Raw genomic sequence first — 27,475 nt, 5'->3', positions numbered from 1 at the left:
TAATGGGACATTTAGAAGAACTGAAAGAAATCACTTTTCTTTTTCACTTGTCTTGGAAACAGTAAAAGGTTTTCCCGGCCTTGGATACACTAAAGAGGCGTGTCCAGACTCTATCTACTAGGCTTCTGATAGGCTGCATGTGCCCGTCACTCAGAATGACACCGCCCCCTGCCAAAACAATAGCTCAGTAAAATGATGGAATGGATTTGCATGCTGCTTAAAAAAAACAACAAAGGAGAAGAAATTTAAAACACAACTGTTTTTTGTTTTTTTTGTGTGTTTTGTTTTCTGCAGGTATATCCTAAAGGAGGTCCGCTCTGCCCGTATTTATATTTATTTGTCATTTCGATTTATTTTGCTCTCCTTTTATATTCTAAAGCATGCATGTCCATTTCACCATCTCCGACCCTCCACTTCCTTTATTGATTTGCCATCACTGTGAGAGAGTGAAGAGGAAAGGCGAGAGGAGAGATGGAGGAGAGGACCACGGGCCAGCGCTGGGTGGTTGCATAGAGTACAGAGGACGTCTGTCTGTCTGTCTGTCTGTCAGGGTCTGTCTGTCTGTCTGTCAGGGTCTGTCTGTCTGTCTGTCTGTCAGGGTCTGTCTGTCAGGGTCTGTCTGTCTGTCTGTCTGTGCCAGCCAGCCAGCCAGCCAGCCAGTCAGCCATGAGGGTAGGACCACTAGAAGAGACCCTTTGCCCCACTGTAAAAAAAAGCACACCGGTTGCAGCAGTCCAAAGTTGTGTTCAGGAGCCTATAGACACAGTCGTCTCCATGTCAGCTCAGAGATTGACCCCAACATGGCCATCAGGTCAGTGCAGTGTCAGGGTACTACTAGCCTGCAGCTGTATACTGAGAGAAACTGTGAGAGTGAAAGTGGCCCCAGCTGCCTCTCTCGTTGTGTTCTGGATGCGTTGTATTGCTAGATATGGGTAGGCACAGTGAACACTGAACAGTATTTGCCGTTAGGGGCTGGGAACAGGGCACATAATATAGTATGGCTTTATGAGCAGAACATGTGTTTTTCTTTTCTTTTTGACCAAGGCGGTGCACATGAAGGTCAGGGCTATGTGGAGATGACCTCCTATGTATGAGAGTAGCGCTCTCCTCCCTCTGTCAAAATATGCCCCCCTTCCCTCTCCAACACTACACTGAGTGTACAAAACATTAGGAACACCTTCATAATATTGAGTTGCTCCCCCCTTTTGCCCTCAGAACAGCCTCAATTTATCAGGGCATGGACTGTGCCAGGTGTCGAAAGCTTTCCACAGGGATGCCTGCCCATGTTCACGCCAATACTTCCCACAGTTGTGCAAAGTTGGCTGGATGTCCTTTGGGTGGTAGTAGACAATTCTTGATACACACGGGAAACTGTTGTGTGTGGAAAAACCCAGCAACGTTGCAGTTCTTGACACACTCAAACCAGTGCGTCTGGCACCTACTACCATAAAGGCTCTTCAATCTTTTGCCTTGCCCATTCACCCTCTGAATGGCACACATACACAATCCATGTCTCAAGGCTTAAAAATCCTTCTTTAACCCGTCTCCTCCCCTTCATCTACACTGATTGAAGAGGATTTAACAGGTGACATCAATAAGGGATCACAGCTTTCACCTGGTCAGTCTATGTCATGGAAAGATCAGGTGTTCCCAATGTTCTGTACTCTCAGTGGACAGTCAGATGTTTTCCTCCATCACCCCTGTCCTGTTGTTAATGTCTTTATGGTAGAGATATATGCTAGCTAAGCCCCTCTCACACCCCTACCAGGAGCGCTTTTGTTTAGACTGTCGCTCACAACGTTCAAATTTATTTAGGATATTCTTCTGTAGCCGTGATATTTGTAACGTCTGTTTCCATGCTGTCCTGTGCTGTATGCACGGTAATGTTAAAATTGCTGTACAGTAACATTGTTGCATTGTTTACATTACGTGATGACATTATAACACGATATTGACATTGATGGATTGTATAATATATGGACATTGTCAGTGTTGATCTAATGTTGTGTGCCTGTAGAGACATTAAAGCATAAGGAGAAGTCTGTGTTTGTCACTTTTGTGGCGCACACGCGTAGATGAATGCGTGTGTGCGTGCGTGCGTGCGTGCGTGCGTGAGTGCGTGTGTGCGTGCGTGTGTGTGCATGCAGTCAGTGATGGGAAAAGTAACCAATTGTCATACCTGAGTAAAATTTAAGATACCTTAATTGAAAATGACTCAAGTAAAAGTATTATTCACCCAGTAAAATACTACTTGAGTAAAAGTCAAAAAAGTATTTGGTTTTAAATATACTTAAGTATCAAAAGTAAAAGTATAAATTATTTCAAATTCCTTATATTAAGCAAATTTATGGATAGCCAGGGGCACACTCCAACACTCAGACATCATTTACAGATAGCCAGGGCCACACTCCAACACTCAGACATCATTTACAGATAGTCAGGGGTACACTCCAACACTGAGACATCATTTACAGATAGTCAGGGGTACACTCCAACACTGAGACATCATTTACAGATAGTCAGGGGTACACTACAACACTCAGACATCATTTACAGATAGTCAGGGGTACACTCCAACACTCAGACATCATTTACAAACAAAGCATTTGTGTTTAGTGAGTCCTCCAGATCAGAGGCTGTTGGGATGAACCAGGATGTTCTCTTGATAAGTATGTGAATTTGATAATTTTCTGTTAAGCATTGAAAATGTAACAAGTACTTTTTGGTGTCAGGGAAGATGTATGGAGTAAAAAAGTACATTATTTTCTTCAGGACTGTAGTGAAGTAAAAGTAGAAGATGTCAAATATGATTAGTAAAGTACATTTACCCCCAAAAATGACTTAAGTAGTACTTTCAAGTATTTTTACTTAAGTACTTTATACCACTGCATGCAGGGTGTGTGTATTGTGGATGAGAGGGAGACATCCTTGCATGATGTAGCCCCCTGGTTCTGTGTGTGTGTGTGTGTGTGTGTGTGTGTGTGTGTGTGTGTGTGTGTGTGTGTGTGTGTGTGTGACCATGTGTGTATAATGAACACAACAAGGAGAGCCAGGAGCAGAGTGTGATGTGTGTGTTGAATTATTTATACTGAGGAAGGAAGGGGAGGTGGCAGGGCTTTGTTTAAACTATAATTCTCTCTGGACTCACAGGTCCTATCCTACGGTTAGTACTGTACACTCTGTTGTAGGCTCTTACCGCCTCACAGCCAGCCTATGTAGACATTATAGTCCATCAGTGTGTTGGTTACACATTGGACTTTCATGTACATCTCTGTTGTGTGTGATACAGATAGACACACCATCTGTATCGCCACACTACTACCCTTTACAGCATTCTACTAATAAACTATTGCCCTAACAAATGAATAAAGCTCTTTCATGTTTGGGTGAAAACCAAATGGCTATGCCTGAGTAAGTGAACACAGCTAAGTCTGAGTGTGAACCGGGCCTCCTGACCTGGATACTGAATGTCTCTAACCTCCAACCCAAATGAGGCAGCATGTGATTCTGTTGTGCCCAGTGAGTCCCTAGTCCATTGGTCGTCCTCTCTGTCTGTCTCTCCGTTTGTACACACACAGACCACGTCCCGTGCACACTTCCACTCCACATAGCCCGATCTCTCGTAACACACACATTATGCACACTGCACCCCTCTCACTCCACTCACCCTCACACCTGCCCTGGGGGTATCTGCCAATACCATAACATCCCGAACATTGATCCTTGAATGCAACTCATTGATCTTCAACGTGTTTTTTGCAACACCTCTGAATGTTTGATCCTGCTGAACACACCCCAGGTCAACAACTGGCAACCGCAGTAGTAGTTTCATCTCCTCCACAGTGTCTGACTAGAAGTCTCTCTCCTGTTCACTGTTAGTTCTACTGTGTGTTCTCTTTGGCTCTCCAGCCGGCCCAATTTCAGCCATTTATCCTCTACTTTGTAATCAGCACCACAATTATAACGCAGAAATACGCAGTGATTGCCGTTCCGTGTGTATTTTGGAAGGTTCCGGTAAGCCAAAAACAATAGCAGTCCAAACAGAACGACCGTTGGGTGGACTTAAAGTATCCGTGGCCGCCCGCAAGGAGGTTGTAGCTGCTTTGAAGAGTCTGGTCCCAAATTACAGCCCTGCCATAATGAAGTATTACTGTGCAATTACCAGACAGAGCATGGAAACGAGCTGTGTTTCTCTCTCTGTCGGACACAGGGGTGAAACGGAAGGCAACGGGAGGTTGGGAGAGGGAAAGTGTCGACAGCACCAAGAGGGTGTATGTAGCTATGCTTCGTACCCTTCTCTATGGATATACACCTTGCATGTGCCTACTACAATCTGATGGTAAAGAAGGTGTGTGTTTGAGTGTCCACCAGCCAGCTGTGAAAAAGTCTGCGCAAAAAAACACACTGTGAAAGAACAGGCTTGTTTGGCTGTGGGCTGCGTCGCCCTCACCTGAGGAGTCTCTGGCCTGGTGAATAATCCAACAGACAGGCCCTCATACTTAATGCAGCAGCACACACATGCTGCCCCCCTCCATCCCTCCCTGCACACTGTGTGCTGGCACCACCACCCACCTCCACCTCTGTGCTAACAAGGCCTGATCCATTTTTCATCAACACCCGGTGCTTGGCCAGCCCCTTTACACATGCAGGGGGACTGGTATTTCAGGAATGCAGGTTGTCTGGGGGTTTAAAAGTTTCACTAAGAAGGCAGCAAAGGTGTGTCTTACGCCTCCTCTTCTCCTCTCTTCCTGTCTCTCTTTGTTGTTATGTTTGGCTAGCTACCGTGCTAACAGCCCTTAAAGCTGTTGATGTAGGTCAGTGGTTCCAAAACTTTTTATAGTCCCGTACCCCTTCAAAACATTCAACCTCCAGCTGCGTACCCCCTCTAGCACCAGGGTCAGCGCACTCTCAAATGTTGTTTTTTTGCCATCATTGTAAGCCTGCCACACTCACACTATACGATACATTTATTAAACATAAGAATGTGTGTGAGTTTTTTGTCACAACCCGGCTCGTGGGAAGTGACAAAGAGCTTTCATGGGCACAAATAATAATATAATAACCATCAATAATTTTGCTCTTTATTTAGCCATCTTACATAAAACACTTTATTTGTTCATCGAAAATTGTGAATAACTCACCACAGGTTAATGAGAAGGGTGTGCTTGAAAGGATGCGCATAACTCTGCAATGTTGGGTTGTATTGGAGAGAGTCTCAGTCTTAAATCATTTTCCGCACACATTTAGTTTTCATGCTAGAGAGGGCCGAGAATCCACTCTTAAATAGGTACGTGGTTGCAAAGGGCATCAGTGTCTTAACAGCGCGATATGCCAAGGCTGGATACTCTGAGCGCAGCCCAATCCAGAAAACTGGCAGTGGCTTCTGATTTAAATTCAGTTTTCACAGAACAGCTTGTTGCAATTTCGATGAGACTGTCTTGTTCAGATATCGGTAAGTGGGACTGGAGGCAGGGCATGAAAGGGATAACGAATCCAGTTGTTTGTGTAATCCGTTTCGGGAAAGAACCTGCGTTATTACGCACCCAACTCACTCAGGTGCTTCGCTATATCACATTTGGCATTGTCTGTAAGCTTGAGTTCATTTTCACACAAAAAAATCATACAATTATGGAAAGACCTGTGTGTTGTCCTTGTTAATGCAGACAGAGAAGAGCACCAACTTCTTAATCATAGCCTCAATTTTGGCCTGCACGTTGAATATAGTTGCGGAGAATCCCTGTAATCCTAGATTCAGATCATTCAGGCCAGAAAAAACATCACCCAGGGCAGTCGTGTGAGAAACTCATCATCATGCAAGTGGTCAGACAAGTGAAAATGATGGTCAGTAAGGAAAACTTTAAGCTTGTCTCTCAATTAACAAAAAAAAAAATGTGTCAATACTTTGCCCCTTGATAACCAGCACATTTGTAAAAGCATTACATGGTTTCTGCTCATATCACTGCATAGTGCACAAAATACATGCGATTTCAGGGGCCTTGCTTTAACCATTTTCACTCTAGTGTCCAAAACGTCTTTCAAGCTGTCAGGCATTCCCTTGGCAGCAAGAGCCTCTCGGTGGATCCTGCAGTGTACCCAAGTGGCGTCGGGAGTAACTGCTTGCACGCACGTTACCACTCCACTATGTCTACCTGTCATGGCTTTTGCGCCATCAGTACAGACACCAACACATCTTGACCACCAAAGTCCATTTGATGTCACAAAGCTGTCCAGTACTTTAAAAATATACTCTCCTGTTGTCCTAGTTCCCAGTGGTTTGCAGAAGAGGATGTCTTCCTTAATTGACCCCCCCATAAACGTAACAGACATACCAGGAGCTGTGCCAGGCCCGCCATGTCATCATGCATAGAATTCACTGGCTTGTAAACAAAGCAGTAATTGTTTAAAAACATCTCCTATGGCCTCCCGGGTGGCGCAGTGGTCTAGGACACTGCATCGCAGCGCTAGCTGTGCCACCAGAGACTCTGGGTTCATGCCCAGGCTCTGTCGCAGCCAGCCGCGACCGGGAGGTCCGTGGGGCGACGCACAATTGGCCTAGCGTTGTCCGGGTTAAGGAGGGTTTGGCAGGTAGGGATATCCTTGTCTCATCGCGCACCAGCGACTCCTGTGGCGGGCCGGGCGCAGTGCGCGCTAACCAAGGTTGCCAGGTGCACGGTGTTTCCTCCGACACATTGGTGCGGCTGGATTCCGGGTTGGAGGCGCGCTGTGTTTAGAAGCAGTGTGGCTTGGTTGGGTCACTGATGCGTTGTCACTGATGCGTTGTGAAACTGTTGTTTGATGAAGTCATTGTCTGTATAGTTTTTTGGGCCTTTTCCCTCAGTATTGTCCCAGCCAAATCCACGGTAGCAGGAAGAATTAAGTCCTCCACAATAGTATTGGGCTTGCCTGTCCTAGCCACTCGGTACTTCACCATATAAGACGGTTCTAGCCCTTTCTTATTAATGGTATCTGTTGCTTTTATACATGTCTTACTTACTACATGTCTTACTACTTACTAATAGTCGTCTTAATTCTCGCTCAAAAAAACTCCCGTGGCTTATTTTTCAAGTTGGCATGTTTTGTTTCCAAATGTCTGTGCTAGAGGGGGTACGCAGCTGGAGGTTAAATGTTTAAAGGGGTACGGGCTATAAAACATTTGGGAACCACTGCACTAAAGTAATACTGCGGAAAATGAAATTAACTTCCTGTCCTGAATACAAAGTTATGTTTGCGGCAAACACATCACTGAGTACCAGTTTTTATATTGTCAAGCATGGTGGTGGCTGCATCATGTTATGGGTATTCTTGTCATCGACAAGGACTAGAGAGTTATTTAGGATAAAAAGTAACGTAATAGAGCTACGCACAGGCAAAATCGGGGGGTTGAGGTTTGAATACTTATCTAATCAAGATATATTAGTGTTCATATACAGTACCAGTCAAAAGTTTGGACATGTATTCATTCCAGGTGTATCTTTATTTTTTACAAGTTTCTGCGTTGTAGAATAATAGCGAAGACATCAACACTTTTAAATGACATGTATGAGATCATGTAGTAACCAAACAAGTGTTAAACAAATCAAAATATATTTTATATTTGAGATTCTTCAAAGTAGCCACCCTATGCCTTGATGACAGCTTTGCACACTTTTGGCACTCTCCCTACCAGCTTCATGAGGTAGTCACCTGGAATGCATTTCAATTGGTCTCATGAATCCAAATGTGAGATTTTTGGTTCCAACCGCCGTGTCTTTGTGACACTCAGAGTTGGTGAGCAGATGATCTCCGCATGTGTGGTTCCCACTGTGAAGCATGGAGGAGGAGGTGTGATGGGGTGGTTTGCTGGTAACACTGTCAGTGATTTATTTAGAATTCAAGGCACACTTGACCAGCATGGCAACCACAGCATTCTGCAGCTAAATGCCATTCCGTCTGGTTTGCACTTAGTGGGACTACCATTTTTTTTTCAACAGGACAATGACCCAACACACCTCCAGGCTGTGTGAGGGCTGTTTCACCAAGAAGGAGAGTGTTGGAGTGCTGCATCAGATGACTTGGCCTCCACAATCACCCAACCTCAACCCAATTGAGATGGTTTGGGATGAGTTGGACCGTAGAGTGAAGGAATAGCAGCCAACAAGTGCTCAACTCCTTCAAGACTGTTGGAAAAGCTGGTTGAGAAAATGCAAAGGGTGGCTACTTTGAAGAATCTGAAACACTTTTTTGGTTACTACATGATTCCGTAGGTGTTATTTCATAGTTTTGATATCTTCACTATTATTATACAATGTAGAAAATAGTCAAAATAAAGAAAAACCCTTGAATGAGTAAGTGTGCCCAAACCTTTGACTTGTACGGTGCATATAGGTGGGGCTAAAGTGGCTAGGCATCTGGATAGATAATAAAAAATGTAGCAGCAGCAGTATGTGATGAATCAAAAGAGTTGGTGCATAGAGGGTCAATACAGATAGTTTGGGTAGCTATTTGGTTAACTATCATAGTCTTATGGCTTGAGGGGAGAAGCTGTTCAGTGTCCTGTTGATTACAGACTTGGTGCATTGGTATTGCTTGTGGTGCGGTAGCAGAGAGAACAGTCTGTGGCTTCGGTGACTGGAGTCTTTGTCAATTGTTAGGGCCTTCTACTGACACCGCCTGGTATAGAGATCCTGGATGACAGGGAGCTCGGCCCCATTCATTTACTCAGACCTGTAGTGCTTGCTAGTGTATTAATAGCTCCAAGTCTTTGACACAGAGCTGCTGGCCAGTGTGTTGACTGTCATAGCTGTTTTGCTAGCGTGCTAACAGCGGTGGGGTCAGGACCCTCAGCGAGCCACGGGCCGGTGCCCTAAATGAGAACCATGCCCCATTCAGGGACGTGAGACGGAGAGAGCATGGTCAGCAGCTGGTGGAGGATATGGCAATCATTTATAAAAATATGCTTTCTCAAGCCCACGAAAACAAAAAGGGCCCAAACCCAACAGCTGGGAAGGGTTGGAAGTAGCCCCAAGGCTGGCAAGTCCCCCTCCAGATGGGGAGGTTAGGCCGGGGCTAGCCAGGCTGCTCCACTTAAACTTCCGATTCCCATTAAGGGAGCCCAAGATTGCAGGGGAAGGGGAGAGGAAGAAAAGCAAGGAGCATGACTGCTCTGTTTTTCACCCCGCTTAATCAAATAAAGCAGGAAGCTTCCGAGACAGAAGACTTGTGTTTATTGATATTTACGAATACACTCCTCCCCCTCCAACCTAACTTTTTTTTTTGTATTTTCTCAGATATTCTCTGGAATTTTAAGCCTTTTTTATGCTTGTCGTATATATGTCCACTGATGAAGCTGAGAATATCCTAATACATCACTTTTGGTCATGTTTTTCTTCTCTGTAAGTGTTCCATTGTTTTAAATTGAGCCACAGGGAAATTTAGAAAGAGCCCCACATCCGCTGTACTGAGAGTGATTTGCAAACGCAGGTCAATTTGTTCTAATACGGGTTGTTGTATGAAATGGCCACATGGAACAGGCTTTAAATAAGAATTGATGACCCTCTTTCCCCTCGCGCTGATCAAACACACACACATACAGTGAAACTAAGTTTTCAGACCCCTTTATTTTTGTAATAAATAAGCAAAATGTTTTTTATTAAAAATAAAAACTGAAATATCACATTTACATAAGTATTCAGACCCTGTACTAAGTACTTTGTTGAAGCACCTTTGGCAGCGATTACAGCCTCGAGTCTTCATGGGTATGACGCTACAAGCTTGACCCACCTGTATTTGGAGTTTCTTCCATTCTTCTCTGCTGATCCTCTCGAGCTCTGTCAGGTTGGATGGGGTGTGTCGCTGGACAGCTACTTTCACGTCTCTCAAGAGATGTTCGGGCTCTGGCTGGGCTACTCAAGGACATTCAGAGACTTGACCCGATGCCATTCCTGTGTTGTCTTGGCTGTGTGCTTAGGGTTGTTGTCCTGTTGGAAGGTGAACCTTCACCCCAGTCTGAGGTCCTGAGAGCTCTGGAGCGGGTTTTCATCAAGGATCTCGTTGTGCTTTGCTCTGTTCATCTTTCCCTCGATCCTGACTAGTCTCCAAGTCCCTGCTGCTGAAAAACATCCCCACAGCATGATGCTGCCACAACCATGCTTCACCGTAGGGATGGTGCCAGGTTTCCTCCAGATGTGATGCTTGGCATTCAGGCCAAAGAGTTGTTGGTTTCATCAGACCAGAGAATCTTGCTTTTCGTGGTCTGAGAGTCTTTTAGGTGCCTTTCGACAAACTCCAAGCGGGCTGTCATGTGCCTTTTACTGAGAAGTGGCTTCTGTCTGGCCACTCTACCATAAAGGCCTGATTGGTGGAGTGCTGCAGAGATGGTTGTCCTTCTGGATGGTTCTCCCATCTCCATAGAGGAACTCTGGAGCTCTGTCAGAGTGACCATCAGGTTTATTTTTTGGGGGGGTATATCAGCTTTAATATTGTAGATAGATTGGTTGCATCAATGTAAATGTCTGCATCATTTCCAATCCCCCATTAAAATAAGTGTGTGTGTGTATATATACAGTGCCTTGCGAAAGTATTCGGCCCCCTTGAACTTTGCGACCTTTTGCCACATTTCAGGCTTCAAACATAAAGATATAAAACTGTATTTTTTGTGAAGAATCAACAACAAGTGGAACACAATCATGAAGTGGAACGACATTTATTGGATATTTCAAACTTTTTTAACAAATCAAAAACTGAAAAATTGGGCGTGCAAAATTACTCAGCCCCCTTAAGTTAATACTTTGTAGTGCCACCTTTTGCTGCGATTACAGCTGTAAGTCGCTTGGGGTATGTCTCTATCAGTTTTGCACATCGAGAGACTGAAATGTTTTCCCATTCCTCCTTGCAAAACAGCTCGAGCTCAGTGAGGTTGGATGGAGAGCATTTGTGAACAGCAGTTTTCAGTTCTTTCCACAGATTCTCGATTGGATTCAGGTCTGGACTTTGACTTGGCCATTCTAACACCTGGATATGTTTATTTTTGAACCATTCCATTGTAGATTTTGCTTTATGTTTTGGATCATTGTCCTGTTGGAAGACAAATCTCCGTCCCAGTCTCAGGTCTTTTGCAGACTCCATCAGGTTTTCTTCCAGAATGGTCCTGTATTTGGCTCCATCCATCTTCCCATCAATTTTAACCATCTTCCCTGTCCCTGCTGAAGAAAAGCAGGCCCAAACCATGATGCTGCCACCACCATGTTTGACAGTGGGGATGGTGTGTTCAGCTGTGTTGCTTTTACGCCAAACATAACGTTTTGCATTGTTGCCAAAAAGTTACATTTTGGTTTCATCTGACCAGAGCACCTTCTTCCACATGTTTGGTGTGTCTCCCAGGTGGCTTGTGGCAAACTTTAAACAACACTTTTTATGGATATCTTTAAGAAATGGCTTTCTTCTTGCCACTCTTCCATAAAGGCCAGATTTGTGCAATATACGACTGATTGTTGTCCTAAGGACAGAGTCTCCCACCTCAGCTGTAGATCTCTGCAGTTCATCCAGAGTGATCATGGGCCTCTTGGCTGCATCTCTGATCAGTCTTCTCCTTGTATGAGCTGAAAGTTTAGAGGGACGGCCAGGTCTTGGTAGATTTGCAGTGGTCTGATACTCCTTCCATTTCAATATTATCGCTTGCACAGTGCTCCTTGGGATGTTTAAAGCTTGGGAAATCTTTTTGTATCCAAATCCGGCTTTAAACTTCTTCACAACAGTATCTCGGACCTGCCTGGTGTGTTCCTTGTTCTTCATGATGCTCTCTGCGCTTTTAACGGACCTCTGAGACTATCACAGTGCAGGTGCATTTATACGGAGACTTGATTCCACACAGGTGGATTGTATTTATCATCATTAGTCATTTAGGTCAACATTGGATCATTCAGAGATCCTCACTGAACTTCTGGAGAGAGTTTGCTGCACTGAAAGTAAAGGGGCTGAATAATTTTGCACGCCCAATTTTTCAGTTTTTGATTTGTTAAAAAAGTTTGAAATATCCAATAAATGTCGTTCCACTTCATGATTGTGTCCCACTTGTTGTTGATTCTTCACAAAAAAATACAGTTTTATATCTTTATGTTTGAAGCCTGAAATTTGGCAAAAGGTCGCAAATTTCAAGGGGGCCGAATACTTTCGCAAAGCACTGTATATGTATATGTATAAGTATATTTGATATATATATGTATATATGTATATTTGATATATACATGTGTGTATATATATGTATATATGTGTGTGTGTTTGTATATATATGTGTTTGTATATATGTGTTTGTATTTACAGTGGGGCAAAAAAGTATTTAGTCAGACACCATAATTTGCAGATAAATTCATAAAAAATCCTACAATGTGATTTTCTGGATTTTTTTTCTCATGTCTGTCATAGTTGAAGTGTACCTATGATGAAAATTACAGGCCTCTCTCATATTTTTAAGTGGGAGAACTTGCACAATTGGTGGTTGACTAAATACTTTTTTGCCCCAATGTGTGTGTGTGTGTATATATATATATATACAGTGGGGCATCCATATATATATATACAGTGGGGCATCCATCCTCCCCTTAATTCGGTGCAGTCGTCCTGTCCCCTTTGCAGAAAAGCATCCCCAAAGAATGATGTTTCCACCTCCATGCTTCACGGTTGGGATGGTGTTCTTGGGGTTGTACTCATCCTTCCTCTTCCTCCAAACACGGCGAGTGGACTTTAGACCAAAAAGCTATATTTTTGTCTCATCAGACCACATGACCTTCTCCCATTCCTCCTCTGGATCGTCCAGATGGTCATTGGCAAACTTCAGACGGGCCTGGACATGCGCTGGCTTGAGCAGGGGGACCTTGCGTGCGCTGCAGGATTTTAATCCATGACGGCGTAGTGTGTTACTAATGGTTTTCTTTGAGATTGTGGTTCCAGCTCTCTTCAGGTCATTGACCAGGTCCTGCCGTGTAGTTCTGGGCTGATCCCTCACCTTCCTCATGATCATTGATGCCCCACGAAGTGAGATCTTGCATGGAGCCCCAGACCGAGGGTGATTGACCGTCATCTTGAACTTCTTCCATTTTCTAATAATTGCGCCAACATTTGTTGCCTTCTCACCAAGCTGCTTGCCTATTGTCCTGTAGCCCATTCCAGCCGTGTGCAGGTCTACAATTTTATCCATGATGTCCTTACACAGCTCTCTGGTCTTGGCCATTGTGGAGAACAGGAGAGCTTCTTAAAGAAAAACTAACAGGTCTGTGAGAGCCGGAATTCTTACTGGTTGGTAGGTGATCAAATACTTATGTCATGCAATAAAATGCAAATTAATTACTTAAAAATCATACAATGTGATTTTCTGGATTTTTGTTTTAGATTCCGTCTCTCACAGTTTATCACAGTTGAAGTGATAACAATTACACACCTCTACATGCTTTGTAAGTAGGAAAACCTGCAATATCGGCAGTGTATCAAAAAATTGCTAAAACTATTATTATATTATTGATTATTGACTATGACTTTTAAAATCACCCAGTTTTGCTATCTGCGGCATTAGCTCCAGGTAAATATTGCAATTCTTCAGCCATTCTTAAACCTGTGACCACAAACAAGCTACATATGGACAGTACGAAACAAATTATCTAATGACTCTCTCTTTGCAGCAGAGCTGGGAAGGTTGTATCCTCCATATATATAACATTCTATTGGTTGCAAGAATTTCGTATAATAATTCAAGTGAAAAATTAACATTTTTGAATCCGGCGTCATTTTGCGAATCAATTCATAAAACATGCCATGGAATCAGTACATCGAAAATCTCTTCCCAACTATTTTATAAACTATTTTAAAGTCTGTATGGCACAGCTGTCAATTCTTTGGGAACCTTAAATAAAACTGGTGTATTTTTTTTATTATCATAGCAGGCAAGTTCCTCCCTGCCCCCAAGGCCCTTCTCCCCTGATTGCTCAGTTTGGCCGGGCGGTCAGCTTTAGGGAGAGTCTTGGTGGTTCCAAACTTCTTCCGTTTAAGAATGGCCACTGTGTTCTTGGGGACCTTCAATGCTGCAGAAATCTTTTGGGACCATTCCCCAGATCTGTGCCTCGACACAATCCTGTCTCGGCGCACTCTACGGACGATTCCTTCGACCTCATAACTTGATTTTTGCTCTGACATGCAATGTCAACTGTGGGACCTTATATAGACAGGTGTATGCCTAACCAAATCATGTCCAATTAATTTAATTTACCACAGGTGGACTCCAAGTTGTAGAAACATCTCAAGGATGAACAATGGAAACAGGATGCACCTGAGGTCAATTTCAAGTCTCATAGCAAAGGGTCTGAATACTTTTTTTTTTACATTTACAAACATTTATAAAAAGCCTTTTTCACTTTGCCATTATGGGGTATTTATTTAATCACTTTTAGACTATGGCTCTAATGTAACAAAATGTTGAACAAGTCAAGGGGTCTGAATACTTTACGAATGCACTGTATATACGTATACACACACGTACACACAGGCCTGGTGAGTGTATTGTGTTACTACAGAATGTTAAATTATTCGATACTATGGTGAAAAGGCGTTTCTAAAGCGTTTCAGAGGCTGTGGTCTTCAAGTGAAAAAAACTGAGCTGTTTCGGACAGCACTGGGAACAGACTGGCAACCCTAATACAGATCTAATGTGAGCCATTGCCAAGAGAAAACCTACATCATATACAGAACAGGCTGACATAGAAAGGGCAGGTTTCACTAATCTTGCAACCTCTTTTCCAGAGTTGTCATTGGATCATTATAGAGAGAGGCTCCTTTAATGTTGACTACTAGTATGAAGTTGTGGTGTGTGTTGCCATGTTAAACCCTATGTATGTGAAAGGGTTTCATCCCACCACAAACCCCTTTTGCAATAACAAACCATGTGGAAGAGGTAGAAAGTGCATTGAGCCCTGAGCCAAACCCCCTTCACTTCCTATACAAGCCCTTGGCGTAGGGAGTACAACCATTTTCCAACTTTTATTGGAATATGAAAACTCTAGAATAAATATTCCTCAGACATCCTAATGTAAAAATCATATGTATGGCCTTTTGAAAGTAAAGGAATTGGTATTTGTGGTCTATGGGAGGATGATATTATACCCACATTATATTGTTGAAAAATGTAATTGTGAGCTAGATTATAGGTTTGAGTGCCGAAGCGGATGTACACTTTCAGATATTGACATCAAAGTTTTTAAAGGTAGATGAAAACATTACTATTTGATATAGCTAGACGGTAGACGCCATAGAGCTCACATCATATTATGAAACACGAGCGCTGGTCTTAATTTGAACAAAGGACCTTGATAAGCCCGCACTGTGTTGGCACGTCTTGGTTTATCAATGGTGTTATTGATTTCTGTTTCTCTCTTTCCCTGTCTCTCTGCCACTGTCTGTCTGCCCCTCTCTATCTCTCTGTATGTCTCTCTGTCTCTGTCTGTCTCTCTCTGTCTTTCTCTTGTCTCCTCTGTCTCTCTCTCTCTATCCTCTGTCTCTCTCTGCCTGTATCTTGACTCAGTCTCACTATTTGTGTGAGCTCACTCTGACATCACCTCGGCCGGCAGCATAAAAAAAAAATATATATTTTTTAAAAAGTAGTATTTTTTTTTAAACCTTTATAGGCAAGTCAGTTAATAAGAACAAATTCTTATTTTCAATGACGGCCTAGGAACCGTGCCTGTTCAGGGGCAGAACGACAGATTTGTACCTTGTCAGCTCGGTGTTTTGAACTTGCAACCTTCCGGTCACTAGTCCAATGCTCTAACCACTAGGCTACCCTGCCGCACCAATCTGTGGGGGTAAGGGTGTGTGTCTTGTGACAGCAGCAGTAGACACAGTGAGGTAATCCAACCCTAGCATGGCGGCCCTCCCCCTCCAGCCCTCTGGGCCGGCTACTCACTGCTCCCAGGGTCAAAGTTCATGACCTCTAGGATCTGGTGAGGTCAGTGTCCCGGGGCTCTGCTTCTCTCCCGGAACACTCCTGCTGCCCAACCCTCCCAGACATTACTGGCCCATTAGGGGAGGAAATTGAAAACATGGACCCACCCCCTACACACACACACAATGGGGGCAGCCGGCGGACGCCTTTTGAAGGGTCTAAATGTAGTGTAATTAAGATGTAGCTGAGGGGGTGAGAAGGGTTGAAGGGTGAGACTCTGACAGGAGGGGAGAGCATGATGTTGATGAGAGGTCAGCGAGAGGAACGACTAGCGCCACTCCAAGCTTCCGACAGAACATTCCCCAGGAGTGTGTTTGTTGTTGTCACTTGGGTTCAGAAAAGTAGCAGACCTTTGCCCTCTTCTGCACTGCACAGATGACTCTAGTATTTAGTGAATTTCTGAATAAAAAAACAAATCATTTTTCAACTAGTTACTTTTACATGTATTTCTACACATCACCATGGATGTTCTGCAATCATTTCAGACATTACAACAAGAATGAAAACAGCTTTTCTGACCCTGGAGTTTTTAAGAAATCTGGTTCGCAATTTAGTTCGCAATTTGGCCATCACTTTAGATTAGTCCTACCCGGGGTTGTTAAACTACAGCCTCGTCTCTCCTCTCAGCACTGTAACATTAGATCCCAGGGTCCGGGACATGGAGTGTACATGTGTATAAAACACAATTTCCCAAATGGCACCCTATTCCCTATATAGTGCACTACTTTTGTAAATTGCATGTACACTGTACATTACTTTTGACCAAGGGTTTTACTCAATAGTATATAGGGAATAGGGTGCCATTTGGGATGCAGTGTGCTCTCACATCTAATGAAAGAAAGCAGCCTCCCTCTGTTCATTAGCCCCAGCCTTATTGAGTTAGTTAGAGCCCTAAACCTCTTCCCTAACCCCTAGCTGCTATTCCCTTCCCTGGGCTGTCTCATTCCCCTGCCTGGCCTACTACTGACACTGAGAGGCTGCTTACTGACACTTATCCTCCGCCGGCCTAAAGCCCGTCTCTCTTTCTCTCTCCATCTCCCTCCCTCCATAGGAGAAACACATATTCACAATTAGAGAGTTAGTGTAGAGTCACAAGCAGTCACAGGAGTCTGACATGGTGGACCAGGTCAGGTCTCTGTAGTGACATGGTGGACCAGGTCAGGTCTCTGTAGTGACATGGGGGACCAGGTCAGGTCTCTGTAGTGACATGGGGGACCAGGTCAGGTCTCTGTAGTGACATGGTGGACCAGGTCAGGTCTCTGTAGTGACATGGGGGACCAGGTCAGGTCTCTGTAGTGACATGGGGGACCAGGTCAGGTCTCTGTAGTGACATGGGGGACCAGGTCAGGTCTCTGTAGTGACATGATGGACCAGGTCAGGTCTCTGTAGTGATATGGGGGACCAGGTCAGGTCTCTGTAGTGACATGATGGACAAGGTCAGGTCTCTGTAGTGACATGATGGACCAGGTCAGGTCTCTGTAGTGACATGGTGGACCAGGTCAGGTCTCTGTAGTGACATGATGGACAAGGTCAGGTCTCTGTAGTGACATGATGGACCAGGTCAGGTCTCTGTAGTGACATGATGGACCAGGTCAGGTCTCTGTAGTGACATGATGGACCAGGTCAGGTCTCTGTAGTGACATGATGGACCAGGTCAGGTCTCTGTAGTGACATGGGGGACCAGGTCAGGTCTCTGTAGTGACATGATGGACCAGGTCAGGTCTCTGTAGTGACATGATGGACCAGGTCAGGAGACTGATGACTACATGACTCATCAGCAATCTGGGCTCTAGTAAAGATCAGAATGATTGAATTGGTGTGAAAATTCAGTAAATCTACAGATTGTCATAACATGTTTGTTAGTGCTGGGTTTAGAGTAGAAGTGAATGAGAACTTTCTGAGTGTGTTAGTTAGCGTCTACAGAAGGTTGTGTCTCAGTCAGTGTTCTCTCTGTGACTCTGTGTAAACAGACACCTATCAACAGCTGGCCACTTGGCTACAGAATAGCCCTGTCTTTATATAGAGAGAAGAACTACTGACCCCACCACACACACACTTCGAGTCAGGCACGTACACTTACATGACCACACATACATAAACAGCCATAAGCACACATCTGCCTGACCATACAAAAATGCACACATTGTCCCTTCCGCACGCACGCTCCCCAGCCTAGTGTGCCCGCTCCCCTAGAGACAGACTGGCCGTGTTTACGGCTTTTCCGGAACTTTCACAGGAAGCGAGTGCTGCTCTCCACTTCCAACTTTGTATTTTTGCATCAACACTTGGTGGGGTTTATTTGTGCAGGACAACAGCGCTGGAGGATTTATTGCACTGTAATCTAAAGAGAGAGAGACCTACATCCCATAATACAGCGGTCAGAATTACTGTGAGAATGTAAACTGCAGGGAGAGTCAATTATACAAATAGAGATAGCTGTGATACTCTCAATGTTCTCTGTTGGAGGACACGGTGGATTCTCTCTGGAGGCAGAGGTACTGTCTGCCTGCCAGGAAAACACTCCAAACTCATCCCCATCTCTCCCTCTTCTCTTCTCCTGTCCTCTTGACCTAGTGGCTGGTTGTCCCTGGTGTTGTACATGGTGCGTGGTCATGCCAGATTCAGCTTGTGTAACGCCTCATTCACCTCTATCTAGCATGTACAACACTAGAATACACATTACATACGCACACACACAGCTCATCCTCAACTGCTGCTGTACGTCTGAGGAAAGCAGATCTGTATCACTTAGTGTTGTTGTGCTGCTCAGTTCAGCCTTTCTCTCTCTCACACACACACACACACACACACACACACACACACACCTCTTGCTCTCTCTCTCTCTCTCTCTCTCACACACACACACACCTCTTTCACTCACTCACACACACACACACACACACACATCCACCACCTACCCCATATCCCAGATGCCATAGGAAGTCCAACAGCTGGACATAAGCACATAAATCTGATCTGTCCGTCCCTCCACCCTGTTCATCTCTAATTATTGATAGAAGAGAACTGTTAATGCCTTGCATGTGATTCCTTCTCTCTCCCTTCTCTCTCTCCCTCTCTCTCTCCCTCCATTCTCTCTCTCCCCCTTCTCTCTTTCCCTCTCTCTCTCCCTCCCTTCTCTCTCTCTCCCTTCTCTCTTTCCCTCTCTCTCTCCCTCCCGTCTCTCTCTCTCTCCCTTCTATCTTTCCCTCTCTCTCTCTCTCCCTTCTCTCTCTCTCTCTCTCCCTTCTCTGAACAGCTCATCACTCTTAAACAAGCCGTCTTTATCATCTCAGCCAACTAACTCCCCGTCCCTGAGCCCAGCCTAACGCAGCACACAGCCCAGCCTAACGCAGCACACAGCCCAGCCTAACGCAGCACACAGCCCAGCCTAACGCAGCACACAGCCCAGCCTAACGCAGCACACAGCCCAGCCTAACGCAGCACACAGCCCAGCCTAACGAAGCACACAGCCCAGCCTAACGCAGCACCCAGCCCAGCCTAACGTAGCACCCAGCCCAGCCTAACGCAGCACACAGCCCAGCCTAAAGCAGCACCCAGCCCAGCCTAACGTAGCACCCAGCCCAGCCTAACGCAGCACCCAGCCCAGCCTAACGCAGCACCCAGCCCAGCCTAACGCAGCACCCAGCCCAGCCTAACGCAGCACCCAGCCCAGCCTAACGCAGCACCCAGCCCAGCCTAACGCAGCACCCAGCCCAGCCTAACGCAGCACACAGCCCAGCCTAACGCAGCACCCAGCCCAGCCTAACGTAGCACCCAGCCCAGCCTAACGCAGCACCCAGCCCAGCCTAACGCAGCACACTGCCCAGCCTAACGCAGCACACTGCCCAGCCTAACGCAGCACACAGCCCAGCCTAACGCAGCACACAGCCCAGCCTAACGCAGCACACAGCCCAGCCTAACGCAGCACACAGCCCAGCCTAACGCAACACACAGCCCAGCCTAACGCAGCACACTGCCCAGCCTAACGCAGCACACTGCCCAGCCTAACGCAGCACACTGCCCAGCCTAACGCAGCACACTGCCCAGCCTAACGCAGCACACTGCCCAGCCTAACGCAGCACACAGCCCAGCCTAACGCAGCACACAGCCCAGCCTAACGCAGCACCCAGCCCAGCCTAACGTAGCACCCAGCCCAGCCTAACGCAGCACACAGCCCAGCCTAACGAAGCACACAGCCCAGCCTAACGCAGCACACAGCTCAGCCTAAAGCAGCACCCAGCCCAGCGTAGCACCCAGCCCAGCCTAAAGCAGCACACAGCCTAGCCTAAAGCAGCACACAGCTCAGCCTAACGCAGCACCCAGCCCAGCCTAACGTAGCACCCAGCCCAGCCTAACGCAGCACACAGCCTAGCCTAACGAAGCACACAGCCCAGCCTAACGCAGCACACAGCTCAGCCTAAAGCAGCACCCAGCCCAGCGTAGCACCCAGCCCAGCCTAAAGCAGCACACAGCCTAGCCTAAAGCAGCACACAGCTCAGCCTAACGCAGCACCCAGCCCAGCCTAACGTAGCACCCAGCCCAGCCTAACGCAGCACACAGCCTAGCCTAAAGCAGCACACAGCTCAGCCTAACGCAGCACCCAGCCCAGCCTAATGCAGCACACAGCCCAGCCTAACGCAGCACACAGCCCAGCCTCACGTAGCACCCAGCCCAGCCTAACGCAGCACACAGCCCAGCCTAACGCAGCACACAGCCCAGCCTAACGCAGCACACAGCCTAGCCTAAAGCAGCACACAGCTCAGCCTAACGTAAGGTAATTAGTCTCTAATTGAAAGATGAAGATTGCCAGGTCATCAATGTGCTTATCTTTACATATTGTTGTAAGTTGAAATATGATCTTTTTTTAATGGACTAAAAACATGCTGATTGCCACTGATCACAATCAAGACTGTAGTGGCTGTATAATAACCACTGGGAGTACAGGCAATTTACTGTATCACAAATCTCAACAATGAAAATTCCTGTATTTTATGGAAACAAACCATAGGTTAATCAACCAAATCTACTATGGGAAGTGATTTAGATGGACATCGTCCACCAGGAATGGGCCACCTTTACTTACTTTTTACTTACTTACTGTTGACAGTTAGAATTGTATAATACAAAAGATGAACTTTTGAAATGTGGTTGTGCATCAGCAGTTGTTCTTTTATGTCAATTAGCGCATCAACTAACATTTGTTACATTGGTAAATTAGTCGAGCGGTCAGCTATCTAATCTTGTAGTAATCATGGTCCAATTACCTACTGGGGGGCCCCCATTGATATTGTTAGTCACTCTCACTCAGCTATATTAAAAAGTCACATTTTTCTCACCACCCATGGCAAAATGAGTAGAATTGCAGCAAACTTGCTTTAAAACGTTAACATTTTCTCTGCGCTGTATGGCAAAATGTGTAGAATTGCAGGAAATGAACTCTAAAACTTCTAAATGTGTTTCTCTCAAGGTGGGGGGCAAGGACCAGCAGACTGCATGTTTGGGTATGAACCACTGAGGCCCCTCATTATGAGTTCAGATTTTTGGTGGCCCCGACCCCCATCAAAGTTGCCCATCCCTGCAGTAAATGATTGAAGCCCACATTTTGGAACAGTTCTGTTATTTCCAAGTTCTTTCCACACTTGTCTTTTTTTCCTCCAACCTCCTCAGACAATATTTGTCATGCTGCTTGTGTATTACAAAACCCCAGAGCATTGTAACGGATACACAGAGATCCTAACAGCACTCTCAGACCAAGGCCCAGTCCCAAATACCACTCTATTCCCTACATCAGTCTTACTTTTTACCGGAGCCCTGTGGTTTTCCCTATTGGTCCTGGTTAAAAGTAGAGCACTATGTAGGGAATAGGGTGCCATTTGGGACGCAGACCAAGGCTCCGAGCTGAGTAAATATTTGGAGGGCCTCGGTTCAGAGGAGACGCTCTGCTGTAAGAAGGCCCTTGAACTCTTGGCTGTCCCACATTGGGAGAGAGAGACTTGAGTATGCTAGCAGTGTGTGTGTGTGTGGTGTGTGTAGTACGATCTACACTCGGCTGTCCGCTACACACCAATAAACACCCCGTGCCGTGTTCTGGCCTCTTGCGAGTGTTGTACGGTAGAATAATACACACACTGAGGATACACTCACTTGCATAAATATACTAACTGGACACGCACACACGTATGCACACATGTTCACACAAATGTTACAACACACATGATGTATGCATGCTCATACCTAAACAGTTTACACAGACACACACCTCTACTGTACAGACTCACAGTACTCTTTATACACACATTACACTGACATTCACTCAGCAGAGCCTGTTGACAGGAGTCCGTTGTGACTGGGAGACCAGGAAGAGGGAAAATTAAATGTCTGTTTGTGATTCCCCCTCACTGTTACCCTTCCTTACAACAGCCATGGTTCTTTGAGAATGCCTCGTTGGGAGAGAGGGGGGAGGAAGGAGGGCAGGGGGAGGAGCGAGAGGGGGGAGGAAGGAGGGCAGGGGGAGGAGTGAGAGGGGGGAGGAAGGAGGGCAGTGGAGGAGAGAGAGGGGGGAGGAAGGAGGGCAGGGGGAGGAGAGAGAGGGGGGAGGAAGGAGGGCAGGGGGAGGAGCGAGAGGGGGAAGGAAGGAGGGCAGGGGAGGAGAGAGAGAGTCAGTCAATCACAGCCAGGGAGAGGGGAGGAAGAAGGAGCATGGGGGAGGGCAGTATAGGGGTGAGGGACGGGTGTCGCTGCAGGGCCCGTGTGAACTTCCTGTGAAGGTGTGGAGGATGAGGCGGCGCTGGGAACAGAGGCACATAAGCGGCACGCGGAGATGAGTGTCTGAGCCACGGCTTAGATGCGACTGTTTCACCCCACCGTCCATCTCTCCCTCTATCCATCCTTCCATCCCTACTGGCTATGATGATATTCCACCAAGCTTCACAGACCTCTCCCAGAGCAGAGGCTTTTAAAAAGGAGACATGGTGTACACTGTTGTCAGGGCACTGTAAAGGCTTCTCATCTCTTTCTCTCCTCTCTCTTGCTTTGTTGTTTCTTCTTTCTCTCTTCTTGCTCCTTGAAAAGCTTCACTCGCTGTTGAGTGTGTCAGGGAGGAAGGGGGTTGATGTGGGTCACAGCACCAGGAAAAGCCTGGGTGGAAACGTCCCAGCGTGGGGTAGCTGCTTCTCACACAACACTGTTACTGTTGACGTGACCTGACCCAGGTCTGGCCCTGGTGCTGTAGCGGGGTGGTGGGGAGTGGGCCCAGCAGGTGGTTAGACCCATCACCTTACTGTTTCCTCTGTCACCCTTTCGTATTGTCTTTCTCTCTCTACATCTCTTTCTCTCACTCTCTGGAGCAGAATATACCTTCTTCAGACTATAGTGTTTATCTCCTGACACTCTCTGTCATGTGGAGGGACTTCCAGCCCCTACAGTCAGTAATTCCAGCTAGACACCCAGTCATTATTTTAATAAAATGCAATTACCACTATTACTGGGACAATTGGGTTTTGTGACTGCCCTTTTCTGTACCCCTGCCCTCTCCAGCCCCCTCATCCCACCCCCACACTAGACAAATACCCTGACCGTCCCCACCACACTACTTAATGCCTTGGAGGCAGGTCAAGCCGTGGGCTGTGGGCCATGGGGCTGTAGGGAGGTCAGAGGGAAAACACACGCTGTATTGTGTTGTTTAATTCAACGTAATCTAAAGTGTTCCATGGGAGGGGGGTCCAGTGGTCTGGGGGTCCCTCTCCTCCCCTCCCTTCTCCCCCCGCTGTGGAATTTCATTAAAGTGTTAAAAGAGAGGCTTCCATTTATCATGGATGTCAGAGCCCAGTGTAAAGTGTGTTTTAAAATGTGTCTCAGTGTGGTTTGGAGAGGAGGGCCCATTTTCCCTCCATGTGGTTTTAGGTCATGAGGGGGGCCACTGTTGTGGGACAGCGTCACACGGGGTGGTGGGGTGAGAGGCAAGCTTTTGTGCTAAGTGATATAAAGACGACCAGGCCACACTGAGCAGCCTTTCTTCTGGGCTGGGCTGCCTTTGTTCCTGCAAAATATGATTTGAGATTAGGACCCCAGGGCAGGCATCTTTTTCAATGACCCGTTTTTGTCTTTTTCTGCCAGCTATTCTAATCAGCAGGCCAGGCCTGGGAGATGACTGGGTAGAGAGACACGCAGGATAAAGATGCTGTGTTCAGGAGGAGAGTGGTTGCAAGGAAGGAATTCCAGGATCTGTCATCTGCCAGACATTAACCCCTTATCTTTCCTCCTTACACCCCCTAACCCCCTTCACACACACACACACTCTTTCACCCCTCCTCTCGTCTTTCCTCCATCCACCCCCTCGTCTTTCCTCTAGCCATTCTTCCATCCCCAGATTCCTTCCTGTGGTTTGGAGTGACCTCTCCAGCTCCAGATTCCTTCCTGTGGTTTGGGGTGACCTCTCCATCCCCAGATTCCTTCCTGTGGTTTGGGGTGACCTCTCCATCCCCAGATTCCTTCCTGTGGTTTGGGGTGACCTCTCCATCCCCAGATTCCTTCCTGTGGTTTGGGGTGACCTCTCCATCCCCAGATTCCTTCCTGTGGTTTGGGGTGACCTCTCCATCCCCAGACTCCTTCCTGTGGTTTGGGGTGACCTCTCCATCCCCAGATTCCTCCCTGTGGTTTGGGGTGACCTCTCCATCCCTAGATTCCTTCCTGTGGTTTGGGGTGACCTCTCCATCCCCAGATTCCTTCCTGTGGTTTGGGGTGATCTCTCCATCCCCAGATTCCTTCCTGTGGTTTGGGGTGACCTCTCCATCCCCAGATTCCTTCCTGTGGTTTGGGGTGACCTCTCCATCCCCAGATTCCTTCCTGTGGTTTGGGGTGACCTCTCCATCCCCAGATTCCTTCCTGTGGTTTGGGGTGACCTCTCCATCCCCAGATTCCTTCCTGAGGTTTGGGGTGACCTCTCCATCCCCAGATTCCTTCCTGTGGTTTGGGGTGACCTCTCCATCCCCAGATTCCTTCCTGTGGTTTGGGGTGACCTCTCCATCCCCAGATTCCTTCCTGTGGTTTGGGGTGACCTCTCCATCCCCAGATTCCTTCCTGTGGTTTGGGGTGACCTCTCCATCCCCAGACTCCTTCCTGTGGTTTGGGGTGACCTCTCCATCCCCAGATTCCTTCCTGTGGTTTGGGGTGACCTCTCCATCCCCAGATTCCTTCCTGTGGTTTGGGGTGACCTCTCCATCCCCAGACTCCTTCCTGTGGTTTGGGGTGTTCTCTCCATCCCCAGATTCCTTCCTGTGGTTTGGGGTGACCTCTCCATCCCCAGATTCCTTCCTGTGGTTTGGGGTGACCTCTCCAGCTCCAGATTCCTTCCTGTGGTTTGGGGTGACCTCTCCATCCCCAGATTCCTTCCTGTGGTTTGGGGTGACCTCTCCATCCCCAGATTCCTTCCTGTGGTTTGGGGTGACCTCTCCATCCCCAGACTCCTTCCTGTGGTTTGGGGTGACCTCTCCATCCCCAGATTCCTTCCTGTGGTTTGGGGTGACCTCTCCATCCCCAGATTCCTTCCTGTGGTTTGGGGTGACCTCTCCATCCCCAGACTCCTTCCTGTGGTTTGGGGTGTTCTCTCCATCCCCAGATTCCTTCCTGTGGTTTGGGGTGACCTCTCCATCCCCAGATTCCTTCCTGTGGTTTGGGGTGACCTCTCCAGCTCCAGATTCCTTCCTGTGGTTTGGGGTGACCTCTCCAGCTCCAGATTCCTTCCTGTGGTTTGGGGTGACCTCTCCATCCCCAGATTCCTTCCTGTGGTTTGGGGTGACCTCTCTAGCTCCAGATTCCTTCCTGTGGTTTGGGGTGACCTCTCCATCCCCAGATTCCTTCCTGTGGTTTGGGGTGACCTCTCCAGCTCCAGATTCCTTCCTGTGGTTTGGGGTGACCTCTCCAGCTCCACTATAATAACATGGAGGATCTTTCCAGACCCCCAGCTAAAGTACAGAGTGCTAATGTCTGGCCATGAGAATGGCCTCAGGTAGACAGGAAATGTATGGGTGGAGTGAAGTATGATATAGAGGGAAGGGGTTAACAAGTATGGGAGTATATACAAACAACAAGACAACGTAAATGGACATGACAAAGCCACTGCTCCGTGTGTGGATTCTTACTTAACATGGAATGTTTATGCTGTGTGAGCAGGAAGACATTTGGTGGTTCCTGATGATGAGTTCACAACAGTTCCATGTTAGCTGCTGTCGTGTATCGTGGCATGGAAAGATTGAGAGGCTTCGTCTCTTCTGGACCCGAGATACAGATATGGAACAGCACCTTCTCTCCTTTTTCTCTCTCAATCTGTCCCTCTCTCTCTCTCTCTCTCTCTACAAGGTGCTGGCAGCCCTGGGGATATGCCAGGCTTTCAATTCACTGTGGGAAGGGCCTCGGTACATCTAAAAAGATGGGAGGGTGAGTATCACGCCTGCAGAAAATGGGCAACCTCACTCTGCTAGGGAGAGCAGCCTGAGGCATCCTGCCTGTCCCCGGGCACTCCTCTAGGGAGAGCAGCCTGAGGCATCCTGCCTGTCCCCGGGGGCACTCCTCTAGGGAGAGCAGCCTGAGGCACCCTGCCTGTCCCCGGGCACTCCTCTAGGGAGAGCAGCCTGAGGCATCCTGCCTCTCCCAGGGCACTCCTCTAGGGAGAGCAACCTGAGGCATCCTGCCTGTCCCCGGGCACTCCTCTAGGGAGAGTACCCTGAGGCATCCTGCCTGTCCCCGGGCACTCCTCTAGGGAGAGCAGCCTGAGGCATCCTGCCTCTCCCAGGACACTCCTCTAGGGAGAGCAACCTGAGGCATCCTGCCTGTCCCCGGGCACTCCTCTAGGGAGAGTAGCCTGAGGCATCCTGCCTGTCCCCGGGCACTCCTCTAGGGAGAGCAGCCTGAGGCATCCTGCCTGTCCCCGGGCACTCCTCTAGGGAGAGCAGCCTGAGGCATCCTGCCTGTCCCCGGGCACTCCTCTAGGGAGAGTACCCTGAGGCATCCTGCCTGTCCCCGGGCACTCCTCTAGGGAGAGCAGCCTGAGGCATCCTGCCTTTCCCCAGGCACTCCTCTAGGGAGAGTAGCGTGAGGCATCCTGCCTGTCCCCGGGCACTCCTCTAGGGAGAGTAGCCTGAGGCATCCTGCCTGTCCCCGGGCACTCCTCTAGGGAGAGTAGCCTGAGGCATCCTGCCTGTCCCCGGGCACTCCTCTAGGGAGAGTAGCCTGAGGCATCCTGCCTGTCCCCGGGCACTCCTCTAGGGAGAGTAGCCTGAGGCATCCTGCCTGTCCCCGGGTACTCCTCTAGGGAGAGTAGCCTGAGGCATCCTGCCTGTCCCCGGGCACTCCTCTAGGGAGAGTAGCCTGAGGCATCCTGCCTGTCCCCGGGCACTCCTCTAGGGAGAGTAGCCTGAGGCATCCTGCCTGTCCCCGGGCACTCCTCTAGGGAGAGTAGCCTGAGGCATCCTGCCTGTCCCCGGGCACTCCTCTAGGAAGAGCAGCCTGAGGCATCCT

The 27,475-nt window shown here is 47.4% G+C and overlaps 1 protein-coding gene across 17 annotated transcripts in view; it reads left to right on the top strand.

Moving 5' to 3' along the window:
* Positions 1–27,475, top strand: part of LOC110507115 (BCAS3 microtubule associated cell migration factor) — a 361,308-nt gene that overhangs the window by 226,843 nt on the left and 106,990 nt on the right. For 5 of the 17 annotated variants that reach the window (XM_090223483.1, XM_090223480.1, XM_090223482.1 and 2 more), the window contains one exon: positions 295–2,039. The exons of the other annotated variants lie outside the window; for them this stretch is intronic. In XM_090223483.1, the coding sequence (XP_090079609.1) occupies positions 295–305 (11 nt within the window). In that variant the 3' untranslated portion in view covers positions 306–2,039. Of the gene's footprint in view, positions 1–294; positions 2,040–27,475 lie in introns of those variants that run through there. 17 annotated transcript variants of the gene reach the window in all.

This window comes from Oncorhynchus mykiss, chromosome 27 (genome assembly GCF_057628025.1).
Source record: "Oncorhynchus mykiss isolate SJ-2025 chromosome 27, ASM5762802v1, whole genome shotgun sequence".
Taxonomy (NCBI): domain Eukaryota; kingdom Metazoa; phylum Chordata; class Actinopteri; order Salmoniformes; family Salmonidae; genus Oncorhynchus; species Oncorhynchus mykiss.
Note: the sequence above shows the minus strand (reverse complement) of the source record. Positions and strands in the feature narration are given on the sequence as shown.